Source organism: Dromaius novaehollandiae, chromosome 2, assembly GCF_036370855.1.
Source record: "Dromaius novaehollandiae isolate bDroNov1 chromosome 2, bDroNov1.hap1, whole genome shotgun sequence".
Classification (NCBI taxonomy): domain Eukaryota; kingdom Metazoa; phylum Chordata; class Aves; order Casuariiformes; family Dromaiidae; genus Dromaius; species Dromaius novaehollandiae.
The window spans coordinates 1,381,652-1,394,787 of NC_088099.1; the positions used below are offsets into that span (position 1 = coordinate 1,381,652).

Sequence of the window (13,136 nt, forward strand, 5' to 3'; positions counted from 1 at the left end):
TTTCTGAATCAAACCAGAAATAGAAGTAGGAGATAAGGATGCGCACCTTCCCCTGCAGCCAGCTGAGTAGCTTTGATTTTTTTTTTCCCCCTGCAATGAATTCTGCAGACTTTTCTGATGATGGTTGAAATCTTCAAAAGAATGTTCTGTAAATAATTTTTGGCTTGTTCCTTTTTAAGTAAGTGCTGCACATATCCATTGTTTAAAATTTGTATTTTTAAATTGAGCTACCTGCTACTCTTTACTTCCTATTGGACTGATTGCAATTTCAGGATTTTTTTTCTTTTTGTATAGTTGAGGATTTTGAATTTGTCTCCTTCCAGTAAATATTTTCCAAGAACTGTTGATGCTTGCTTTTTAGCCGTGGTAGGTAATGAACTTGCTGGCAGGAAGCTTGCAGGGAGTCCTCACAGAAAGAGGAGTGCAAAGTAACGAGTGGTAAGCGGTTTTGTGGTATTCATCCTTAATGTCATAATAAGTGCATAATTGTGGGTTCGTAAGGTGGTTAGGGTGGTAATACACAAACATTATTAAATGCAGATTGGGGACTGTTTTGCATAATTTTGATTGCCATGGAAAGATGTTTGGGCTAATTGTGTTTTGACAGAATACAAGCATTAACTTCAGTTTCTTTGCTGTGGTTTTACTGCCGAAAGCTGTTTATACAGTTGTGAAAGGGGGAATTTCTGTGGATGCATCTTTTTGTCCTGCTGGCAATTATGGCAGGTAGAAGGTTTTAAGTGCTTTCCGTTAGCAGCTGGCCCCTGTGTTATCACCTACGCAAACCTGGCCGTGCAAAGGCGTTACGGGGCTACAGTGGTAAATAGGAGTCAGCTAGGGGCCAGCGATTCCACTGAGGACGCTGGATAATATTTTCATGACTTGCATTGTGCTGGCTTTTTGGTATGTGCAGAGCTTCTCCGGTGAGTCTGAGCAACTCCAAACTCCTTACGAGCATGTATTATTGAAGGTGCATTAATATTTGAAGGTTACCAGCGCTGCCCCGCATAACGGCCGGCCGTTCTGCTAACGCGCTAAGCAGCTTGCAGCTTCTTGACAAAGCATCTTGCATCGTACGTGCTTCGCTGCAGAAAACCAATGGTGAGCCCTTCGCCGGCGGGCGTCCTGCCTGCCGGGCCCCGCGAGGCCCGTGCGGTGCGGTGCCGGGCGCCAGCACGCCGATGTCTTTACCCTCAGCCCGGAATGAGTTACGCTCGGGGGAAGTGACAGAAATACAATATGCAAGTGAAGTGGAAATTCTGGCTGCCCCCTCCCGAGACTTGATGCTAAATGAGTTATTGTGGTTAATTATTCACAGTTCTTGGTTGCGGGATTGTCTGCTGCAGTGCGGGGGGGGGGACACGCGGAAGGGAAGGACGTGTTTGGAGGTTGGTTAGCAGCACAGATTTCCGGCCCTCCTGAAAACCAGTTGTGGTAGAAAGGGGCACATCCTCTAACACTGCAGAGCTGCGGTATTCGCTCCCTGAAATGGTGGTGTGTTTGTTCCCATCCCCGGATTTTGAAGCAATTCAGGAATAAGTAGGATTTCAGAAGGATGCATCCCTGGCAGGGGTCTGGAGAAGGTCTGCTTTGCCCCTTTCTGAAGTCCTGGCCCCGAAAGGGGGGACTCCCTCACCTAGCACTGGCTGCTTACACAACTCTTCTCTTCGGCTAAACGGTAAATAGCGAGAGGTGATGGGGAGGATTTGAATCAGCACCAAGCTCTCTGCGTTGTGTCCTGCTGGCTGCTACAGTAAAACAAAAATATTTAAGCTGTACCACTCCAGTGCCCCTCAAGTGGCTGCTTTAATAGAGGTAAAGAAACACCTTGGACATCCTCTAAAAACAATTCTTAAGTTTTATTGTAACAGGAATTTACAGCTTTACATTTACTAGTGGGATGCTTCAGAGCATGCATTAGAAAATGTCAAAAACATCTAACGTGGAAAGGCTTTTTTTTTTCAGTCTGCTAAATCTCATTTTGTCGAACCTTTTGGCTTTATCTCTTCCTGCGTCTGCTGGTTTTAAGCTCTCGCCCTTATGTAGGTCACACTTTCACATTTTACGCTTCAGCCACTGTCTTGAAGCTGCATCTCTTGTAAAATGAAAAAGCATATGATCTCTATAGAAATAGCACTCCATTTTTGCCACAGTGGTACAACTGATTTCCCCGTGCTTAATCCCAGTTTGGGCATTGCTCGATTACTGCTCAACTTCAGCATCTTGGAGTTCGGTTATGTGATAGGATTGTTCCTCTGCAAGTACCTTAAGCTAATTTTAAGGTAAAATTGTTGCATACTACATAAAGTCAAAGAATAGATGGCCAACCCTGCTCTCAAACATGGAGAAGCTTCTCAGCTTATGGGTAGCTTCGGAAAAACTGCAGTGCCACTTATTTTTAAATTTCCAAGTATTAGGAGAATAATGTTTTACAGATTCTTTGAGTCAGGTATAAAGTGTTTCCTAGCTGCTATTGTTACGAGATTTGGCAAAATGGCACATAATTTGAATTTATAAAGAAACAAATTGTTTTAAAGTTGATTTAATTTGTCCTTAATGGTAATTTTAGCTGTGCCTGTGGTTGCTATAAACATATCAAATATAGTTGCTTAATCTCTGTATTACTACAGGTCTGAAGGTCTCTTTTTCTCTGAAGGAATCCTTGCCCAGTGTTAGAGCTCAAGACTTCATGTGAAGCCATTCAGTGTATAGTAAGTCTGATCCAGCTTTGGGTGCTTCAGAGGAGGCTTTTCTCAGTATTGGCCACCTCCTTGGGATGTGGACAGGATCTTTTTCTTGCAGGCAGTAGTGCTAGAAAGGAGATAACCAGATGACGCTTGGAGAGTTTCAGGCTCGCTTGTGTGAGCTAAGCTAGGTCTGGACAGGTTTCCGCTGTTAAACCTTGGTATGCCGGCTCTGTTGCTGTGTTATGTGGCGAACTTGACTTTTCACGAATAGATGGTGCAAGCATGTGTATACTGGGTCAGCCCGGAGGTCCACGTGGCCCTTGTCGGACCTCATAGATAGCAGATACTTAGGGAAGACTGCAAGAAACAGGGTACAAGCCTTCCACAATCTTACTCGTCCAGCTTTTGACAGTCAGTGCTTGTGGCAAAATGTCTGAACCGGTTGTGTTCATAACCACCACTGGAGCTAGCCTCTGCGCGTTTGTGTCGGTGAGTTCCATGGTATAGCTGTGAATTCTGCAAAAGTGCCTTTTTTTCTTTAACCTGCAGCATAGAATTTCTAATTCTGTGGTGAAGGAAACAAATGCTACCATATTATTCTCCATACCTCTTCTTTTCTTAGACCTGTAACAAGCTTTCATCCCTCCTTCCATATTGAAATGACTTGGACAAAAAAATGGACTTTTTCCAAAATATCCTGATGGGCATTAATTGTATACCTAAGTGTCTCTGCTGAGCCCACTTCTCTGTTTAAAAAAGATTATCTTGAGTGCACTAGGAAAAACAGAACTTCTCAAACTTACCAGGAATGTGGAACGTATCAGGACAATGAGGAGAATGCTCGAATCTCTCCTTACCTGTGAAAGAAAACCAGCCTTTGCTGCTCTGGGTCCCAGGGGACAGGCTATATTTGCAGAAGCAGCCACTGAAGATTCAAGTCCTTGTGGAGGACTTTTTGGTGCAAGATGAAGAGGCACTGATAAATGGAGCAGAAGAATAAAATTTACTCCTAAGTAGTAACTACTTTGAGTTGGAAGTTGGCAGGATCTTTCAGAAGTGAAGAGAGCAGGCTTGTTACTGAAGTGGTCAGATCAGTCCCATTTTCTTCTGTGTAGATTTAGATTGCTGGTGATGCAGGGGTTTTTTTATGCTTTCTTTTTTTATATATTTCACACTAGAACTTTTAGCAACTGAAATTCAAGCTGCTGTTTCACCCCACACATCACCAGGCATGTCAGAAGTTCCCACATCTGTCTCATGCAGATCAGAGGAAAATCCGGACTCCTGGAGCTTGACCAACTGACCTCGTGCAGCCATGTCCTCAAACCGGCTGCGCTTCAGAGCTGGTCTGCATCTCCGCATGGGAATGGCAGAGGCTGGGGGAGAGCGGTCGAGTTCCTGTGTAGCACAACTTTGGTTTCTGCACGTAAGCAGCCTTGCAGAAGGGAGAAGAGGCACTTGCTTCTTGTCTTCCTGCTGTACTCGTCCACTTGAAGCTACAAGCTGAAGTTCTCTAGAAGTTAACTGCTGGTACAGAGCCAGTTACAAAATACCCTTAGTAACAAGCATTGCCCAATGCTGAATTATCCCCCTCTGGGGACGTGGGCAGCTCTGGGACTGTTTGCAAATGCAGCCGCCCCTTTTTGACAGCACTGATCCTGTAGCTCTTGACTCACTTCTAATACTAGTGGGTTATCACGTCTTTAAGTCTCAGCCTCTGCCTGGCTGTAGCTTCCCGTGACAGTGCTCTCATGTGGCCTGTTCTGCCGTGCCCTTTCCGCCCGCTCCCCGTCTCGGAGCGAGCTGGACCACAGCAGATGAGTAGCTGCCCATGGCAGAAAATCCATGCTGTCTGCTTAAATCTTCAGCTGTTGGAGCGTTATCCGTTGATACGCTTGAGGGCAGGGCTGCCGTTCGGGAGGACTGAGACAGGCTGGAGGAATGGGCCGACAGAAGCCGTATGAAATTCAGCTAGGACAAATGCGAAGCCCTCCATCGGGGAAGGACTAATCCTGTGCAGCGGTGCAGGAGGAGGCCTGCCTGCCTGGGGAGCAGCTCCGTGGCCCTGGGCGCCCGGGGAGCCACCAAGGCCAGCAGTGTCTTGGGCTGGGTGAGCAGCAGCACAGACCGCAGAGGCTGCGGCAAGCGATTATCCCCCTGCGCTCAGCACTCGGACTGCGTCTAGAGTACTGGGTCCCCCAGTGCAAGAAGGACGTTGACCACCTGGAGTGGGTTCAGCGGAGGGCCCCTAAGGTGGTCAGGAGCCTGGAGCACCTGCTCAAGAAGAGACTGAAGGAACTAGGCCTTTTCAGCCTGGAGAAGAGAAGCTTTGTGGGCACCTAACAGCAGCTCCCCACTACCTGCGAGGAGGCCATCAAGAAGACAGACCCAGGCTCTTCCGTGATGTGTAGCGGGAGGACAAGAGATAAGAGCCATAAGCTGGAACAAGAATGGTCACATATGGATATAAGGAGGCCGTGAGGACAGTCAAGCAATGCAACAGGTTGCCCTGGGCGGGGGTTACGTTCCTGGGGGGTTTCAAGGCCTGACTGGACAAAGCCCCGAGCAACCTGGTCTCACCTGAACAGGAGGTTGGACAAGAGATCTCCTGAGGTCCCTCCAGTCTGAAACATTTTGTGATTTTGGGACAGAGGTAGTGTTTTAGTGCTCTTGCTGGCTGCTTGCTCCTGAGCGGGGAAGGTGAGTAGGCCATTCCAAGGGACTTCCAACTCAGCTTGCCAGCAGAGGGGAAACCAGAACCAGACACTAGAGCTCTAACTGGTGTGTTCTGGGCTTGGTGACCTTGAGTTACCCACGAAGGCACTCTACATATATTCTTAGGAAGACTCCCACCTTTCATCTCTTCTTTAGGCTCTTGACTGGAGCAGCAAGGGGTCCAAGGTGGGGTTCTTTGAAACACCTATTCACCATCACAAAGGAGTGGTTTAGTGGCTCAAATCTATGCAGCTTTTCTAGTTGGCTGCTGCTGCCCTTTAATACATAGTGATGGAAATGCCAGGATGCGCCCTGCGGCCGCTGATCAGCAACTGTGTGTGCCAGGGAGAAATTTAAAGTTCTTTTCCTGTGTAAAAGTTTGTGAGAAAAGTGGTGTTTCTGTAGGGCTTCATATCTGCTGCTTGCAGATACACCGCTCTTGCTCCCGTGATGGAGTAGCATCAGGTTTGCCCATGGGCCTCTGGCTTATGTGACTAAGAGCTCCAAGATCATGTCCTCAGAGTCCAAATCTCCAGGTGTCCATGTGAATTTGTGTTGAGGTTGTTCAGCCACAGAGCTGAAGGGCTGTGTAAAGCCGGGATGCTGGGAGCACTGGGTTCCTTCGCGCTGGGATTGTTACTGGCTCAGGATGAGGGACACCTGTGATACTGCCTGTAGTTCCAGGGTACTTTAAACCAGACACCAGCAACCAAGTTCTTTGTATGCTTAAAACATGCATATTCTGGAGGGAAGTGGCTGAGCAAGTGACACATGCACGGTTGGCCCAGGCACCAAATGCTGAGAAAGAGGAGCAAGCTGTTCATCTTGTTTTTGTGGCATTTTTCCCCTTATAGGTAATGTTGAAGAGACGCCCAATCCTTCAAATCTTCAAAATTCAAGAAATGGAAGTAACACGTCAATAAAAACTCACTGGAAGCTCCTGCTCAAAAGCTGAGCATAAATAAGGGTTAATAGTGTTTGTGCTGAAGTATTGACTCAGTCCCAAATGCAGAGCTTGCCCTTTCTTGGCTCGAACTGCCGGTATGGCTGTGATGCTCTTCATGTATCTTGTCAGACCCTTTTTGTTTGAGGCTTCTGTCATCACAGTTTATTTCACATAATTGCCCGGGGTTTGAGGTGGAGTGAGCTTTCCTAAAGTAAGCTGCTACAATCCTTGCCTAATAGCTGCTTTCCTAACTAAAATGCTGTACCTTTATGGATGTGTGTGCACGCAGTGATTCTTGTGAAAGTAAATGTAATTGGATTATGCAAAATAATCTCTTCAAATGAGGTTGTAAAACATCAATCAGCAATTTGTACATGTCCAAAGCTGAGGAATTCGAACAGTTCCTTTATGCTGCTAAAACATAAAGGCCTTTTACAAAGTTGATGTGTAAGGAAGACTTACTGGAATCCTCCATGACATCAGAATTTCTTTTTTAATAGGGGAAATATCTGTGTAGTCTAATTCTTAGCTATATGATTTCAGTTCTCCCATTAAAATAATCCATTAGACTTTGTGCCTGCTCTTTTTCATCGAGTGCTCTGTTACTTCGCCATGTTCTTCCAGGGCAGTTTCTTTCCCGCAGCTTCATTTAGGTTGCTAACATGGGTCCCTTCACTAAGGCTTCTGTGGAAAGTGAGTTTTGACTTTGTGTATGATCTCCCAGTTGCTTATTTTGTTGGTATTTTTGAGATTACAAGTGCCCAGCGGTTGTTCTTGAAAGAAATGTGTTGACATTGGGAATGAAAAGCCTTTTCCTTTGGGGTGGACTCAGGTGGCATTTGGAGCATGTACGGAGCTGGCGCTCTTACAGAACTGTCAGTTTTTTCTCACTGCTCAGAGAACAGCTAGACTGTTTTTTTTTTCCTTCTGATCATTTGTGTTTCAAGTGTGTCTCATCACCGTGTCTTTTTAATGCTCTTGCAGGTCAAATGCCAGGGCCAGGATCGATGATACCTGGGCAGCCCATGCCAGGCCGGATGATGCCAAGTGTGTCAGCCAACATCCACCCAGCTGGTAGCGGTCCTCCTCCACCTGGCATGTCACCGATGTCGGGAAACCTAATTGGACCTCGTGTTCCTCTAGCAGCTCCAAATGGCATGTGTAAGTGCATCTCCAGCAGTAAGGATCTGAATATACATACGTAGTGTGGCTTTTCCATTGCTTGGCTTGTTGCTGGAAAAGTCAGTGTAGTTGAAACCTCTTTATGTGCTGCAGAAATAAAATCTGAGCATCTTGGCAGCCAAAGATTGGTGCCAGAGGTGTGCTTGAAGCTTTAAGTGCTTGTCTCCCCTCTAGGCATCCAAACATATTCCATTGTCCTTTATTTTATTTATAACATCCCTTTTTTATTTATAATGACTCTGAGGCTTTGTGGTCATTGTCAAAAACTTCTCTCAACTTAATTTGGAGTAATGCACGTAAGGGCTCAAGGATGAGCTGTAGTTAAATCCTCAAATAGTTGAGATCAGAATGTAATGCGGTTCAGCAGTACCTTAGTGAAAATCTAGCACTGTGAAATTAAGAAGAGGAAGTCCTAATCAGAAAGAAGCAAAAGGTATATAGGAATGTTCCATATGTGATATGCATACATACACCTCTGAGAATCAAGCTGATTTACGCCAGGCCTCTCCTCCTAACACCCCCCCCCCAAAAGAAAAAGACAACCAAAAAAGCTGAAGTCGGTACCCGCTGTGTGGATGCTACTTGAATGAGCACCACTATGTGGCCAGACCCAGAAAGCAGGAAAGCCAGAATGGTTGGTGCAAGATGCTCTGTAATGATGACTTTCTTAACAAATGTGTCCGTCTTGCTGGTCTCCTTCAGTGCAGCAGTCGTAGCCCCCAAGATGTTAGTCTACATAACCGTCACTGCATAGGCAGGAATTGAAATCACTGGTAGAGCCTCTTGCGAAAAAATAATTGGGAAAAACTATCCCACCTTGGCTACAGCTGAAGGGGAATCGATGAGCAGTACTGACTCATGGTGTTAACTAGCATAAGCATAAAATACCTTTCCTGACGCTGTTTTTGTTCAGATATGTCCTCTTTACTCTTGTGGTGCTTTAGCTTTCCTTAGCTTTCCTTCCCCTTTTTGAGCCTGTACCACTGGGAATATCTTGTCAGGTTGTATTTCTGCTTGCTCTTTTTCCTTACCTTGATTTCTCTTTTTCACCCCCTGCTAAACAGGTCGGTCATGTTCCATTAGCATCTCCTTTGTGTACATGAAAGCTGGCCTTTTTTTATCCCTCATTTCTTTCCTCCTACTTGCTACGTCTACAGATGCCTCTGCTTTAACCTATATATACTGTTTGGAGCTTAAGTGCAGGCTCTGTTTATAAAGTGTATGTCTAATTTAAATAGGCAAGAGCCATAAGCTAAAGGCTTGGGCACAGGGCTGGGAGATGAGCAGTGTTGATTCCGTACAGCTCCAAGTTGCTTGATGTGAACTTTGCCAGCTGTGGAGCTGCCTGAGTGTCACCTGTTCTGTCAAAGGGGTATTTTTTCCTCTTTCGCAGAGTCCATGCGATGCTTAGTGGTTGAAAAGCACAATAAAACGTGCAGTGGAGCCTCACATGGACCTTAGAGAAGGGGAAGCCACAGTGAGGGCCGTTTCTGGGGCTACCTGACATAACCCAAGTGACAGGTCCCTCCTGCTTCCCCCGGGACAGCCGCGTAGCCCATGCTGCGTGCACAGTCTTGTGTCGGGTTCCTTTACCACGCTCAGCCCCTCCTGGTCCTGCTCAGCGTTTCCCTGTGTTGTTCTTGCAGATCCCCCTCCTGCACAGCCGCCTCCACCAGCGGAAGGGGTGACCCCACCTCCAGCCGGAGCCCCGCCGGCCTCAGCAGCTCCCTAAGCCGTCAAGAAGGAAGGAACTTCTACAGCAACATAGTGGTGACCAAAAATGAATTCCTCAGTTACCTTCTGTTCCCTCTGGAGGGTTTCTCCTCCTGTTGGCCTGCCCCTGTCGTGTGTGTGCGCACATACATACACATATACGAGCACACGCACAGCGTCTTTTTCTCCCCACTGCTCTTAGCCTGGCAGCGCCTGGCATTCCTTTGGGAAGTCTTGAGATCAAAGGTGCTAGCGATGCCTCCGTGTTGCTGGCAGGACGTCCTCTACGCTTCGGTCTGCTTGCCTTTCCGAGTGCGCCCGACTCTGGTTTTCTTTCATCTTGGTGTTTTGAGCTTTGGGTTCTCCTGGGGAGGGTAAAAAAGCTTCGAAGGTGGAGGCATTAACTGAGCTTTTAGGATGTAGCAGACGCCCTCTCCACCTGTGATTTAATGTTTTGGGTTCTCCAAGCAGAGCGAGCAGAGCATCAAGGTTGAATGCCAAACCAGTGATTTGGGCAGAAAAGGAAAATAAGGGCATGCTGCAGCACAGGAGGTGCAGGAATGCCAGCTGTATTCATTACAGATATCTGATCATTAAGGACAGTAGCTGAGTCCTGAGGCTGCCTCACTAACTTATTAAAGAAAATATTGATCCAGTGCGAATGAAGCCAGGAGTGAATCAATTGGAATAAAACCACTCAATGGTAGGAGTTTTCTTGCTCCAGTTTTTACTTTTTTTTTTTTTTTTTTTTTTTTTTGCCTTTGAAGGTGGTAGTTGAACCTTCCCTCTGAGTAGTGTGGTACAGTAGCCAACTGAGGAAAAAAACCCACGATTTTTAGTCCCTCTTTTTGGAGCATATACTTTTTACTTTTTAAAAATGAACAAAAAAAGTAGATAGCGATGAAGTGCTAGCATACGGGATTGGGTTGGGATGGCTGGGGCGTGGATGCCAGAACTACCTCCTGCAGACAGCCGAGGTGGGCAGGATTCGGTGAACGTGGAACGCTTCTTCTGGAATCGGAGGTGGGAGAGCTCCTCAAGTCACGCAGCACCTCCCACTCACTGGCCTCCGTCGGCCCGTTTATCCGGGGGCTGCAGGTAAGGGAGCAGGTCCAGCAGGCAAATCCAGGAGCGCGCTGAGACCACCAGTGCAGCACCGCTAACACGGACACGTTCAGTCGGCCGAAAGCTGCTTCGTTCGCTCGTCGTTAGCGGCTGCAAGCGAGTCCTTTGCCGGCTGTGCGGTTCAGGTTCTCTGCCTCCTTCCTGGGAGAAGAGGGTTTGACGGGTTTCCTTGCCAAAGCTCTGGGGACTGCGCGCTCGTTCGGAGGGTGGCTTTGAGTGGCTGAGTGCGGGGTGGTGGTCTAAAGCTTGACCGGGGAGAGATCTCCCAAATAATCTGAAACCCACAGAACCACTTCTACTAAGGCTTTAAAAAAGAAAAAAAAAGCTTTGCTTTGAAGAGCACTCAGGTGTTTGACTCCTCCACGATAACGGTTGAACTTTCCAGGTCCTGAGAGTGCGTGTGTGTGGAGGAACCGTTTCTGGGCTGTCTGCACATCGGCTGCGTGCTCAGACAGTCGTCTGCGGCCTCGTTACTTCCAGCGCATAGGAATAACGCTTTCCACTGTCGAGCCCTAAGAATCCGCAGTGCCTCGCAGAGAGCGGTCAGGGCCGGCCCGCCCGCCTTCCACCTCTCCCAAGGAATTCGTGCCCCGTGTTCCCTTTCCCTCCCGGGTCTTTGGGGTGAGCTTGGAATTTGGGTTCAGACCGTAGTCCGGTTTAGAATAACCTCAGGTTGTTTTTAGCGTGATCAACTTCAAATATAAAGGATCCAGATGGAGACTATTTTTTACTGTACTAGTGATGATCCTACAGAGTACCTGAATTCTTGACACTGTTGTGTTTCTGTATAAATAATACATGTGCTGACTTTTTCATCTGATCCTCTGTATAGGGCCGGTTTTATTCCTGCGACACAGCCACCCAATTTTGTGAAATAAAAAAACGTGGTTTTTGTACAAAACTTGTGCCAGTTTTGTGTCTGGAGTCTGTTTTCTCTCGATCTGAGTTGCGGATTGGCTGAAACCTGTTAATATGATACCGGTCTGCCCTGGGGCTGCGTCCCAGCTGCCGTGGAGTAAGTACAAAGCCTGAACTCGTTAGCCGGCGAGGTGGGAGATACCAAAGTAATGCAGGTAAGGGAAGAGCCTTTACAGTGCACTCAGTGATCCACTTACTTGGAAAAAGATATTTTAGATTATAAAAGCTTAACGAACGTGGAAAAGATCAGACAGCATTCGAGGCCCAGCAGGATTTCTGCAGTTCTCGCTTTCCCGCCGTCTCCCCGTGCCGACTCGGACGACGGCTGGCGCTTGCGTTCCCACTTGGATCGAACGCTTGAAAGAACCGCTCCGAGGCGGCGGTTGTCATGGGGGAGGACTGGTCCCACCGTTGCCGTATTCCTGTGCAGGCTTCGCCGTTAATTGTCCGATTCGGACGGCTGCTCAGATCCCTTGTCCTCTCCTGCCCGGCTCCGGGGATGCCGGGGTGCTTTGCCTTTCGATTGAACCATGCAACTCCAAACCCAGTCTGTATTATATTCTCAGTGCTGCTGCTTAACCAAATAACTGCTTTTTCTTCTGACAAAGCACAATAGTGACACATCTTCCAGAGCATCCGCTGTGCGTATGCGACCCTGGGTGTCCTGAGGCCCTGGCGCTGGGGAGGGAGAGGTGCAGGAGCGAAGGGGCGCGGGGGCAGCGGGGAAGTCTTGTGCCCTTGCTTGGTCCTCCTGTTGCTCTTTACAACAGGGTGCCCTAGCCCGCACACCCGTGTGCACACGCACACCCGCACACGCACACCCCGTGGTGGGGGCTGCGGGACCCCCCGGGGATGGGAGAAGAGGCACCACCGTGGGTTGTCCGTCCGTCCGTCACACGGGGACGTTACGATGCCGAGGGGCTGGTGTCACCCTGCCCGTGTGCGGTGTCACCCAGGCCCTGTGCAGTGTCACCCTGCTGGCGTGTGGTGTCACCCCGCTGGTGTGCGGTGTCACCCAGACCGAGGGCTTCACCCGGGGACTCGGCGGCTCAGGTGTCTCCCTGCAGTGCGGTGCCTGTCACCCAGCACCATGACATCATCCAGCATCCTGCTGTCACCCATGACCTTGCTGTCACCCAAAATCCCTGTTGCCCATCACCATGCCGTCACCCATCTCCATGCTGTCACCCAGTGTCCTGCCATCACCCAGGACCCTGTTGTCACCCCAAATCCCACTGTGACCCATCACCGTGCTGTCACCCAGCACCCTGCTGTCACCCGAAGCCTTGCTGTCACCCAGCATCCTGCCGTCACCCAGCGCCCCACCACCACCCAGCACCCCGCTGCCCCCCAGCCCTGCGCGTGGGGCCTTGGGGTGGGGGTCCCGGGGGTGTCGGAGATGGGGCCCCCCGCAGGGTGCCGTTGGGGGGGCAGTGAGGGGTCCCGGTGCTGGCAGGATGGGCCCCCCCGTGGGACGGGTCCCCGGTGCCGGTCGGGGATGCTGGAGTGATCCCGGTGCTGGTTTGGGGCAGGGGTGGGTCCCCCGGTGCTGCTGGGGGATTCCAGTGCCGTGGGGGTGTCGGGGGGGGGGTCCCAGTGCCGGTTTGGGGGCAGGGATGGGTCCCTCAGTGCCAGTGTGGGATCCCAGTGTCGGGGGGGGGGGTCCCGGTGCCGGTTTCGGGAGAGGGATGGGTCCCCGGTGCCGGGGGGGTCCCGGTGCGGGTCTCCCGCAGCCCCCGGGGGATCCCGGTGCCGGAGCGGGGGCGGCGGCGGCGGCTCCCCGGGGAATCCCGCGGTGGCTCCCGGGGGCGGCGGGGCCGGTGCGGGGCCCCCAGCGGCGGCGGCGGCGG

The 13,136-nt window shown here is 49.5% G+C and overlaps 1 protein-coding gene across 2 annotated transcripts in view; it reads left to right on the forward strand.

Moving 5' to 3' along the window:
- The window catches only part of SMARCC1 (SWI/SNF related, matrix associated, actin dependent regulator of chromatin subfamily c member 1), a 99,321-nt gene extending 88,052 nt beyond the window's left edge, over nt 1–11,269 (forward strand). For both annotated transcript variants that reach the window (XM_064505619.1, XM_064505621.1), the window contains 2 exons: nt 7,333–7,509; nt 9,177–11,269. In XM_064505619.1, the coding sequence (XP_064361689.1) occupies nt 7,333–7,509; nt 9,177–9,262 (263 nt within the window). In that variant the 3' untranslated portion in view covers nt 9,263–11,269. The remainder of the gene's footprint in view (nt 1–7,332; nt 7,510–9,176) is intronic.
- Nucleotides 11,270–13,136: the final 1,867 nt, after the last annotated feature.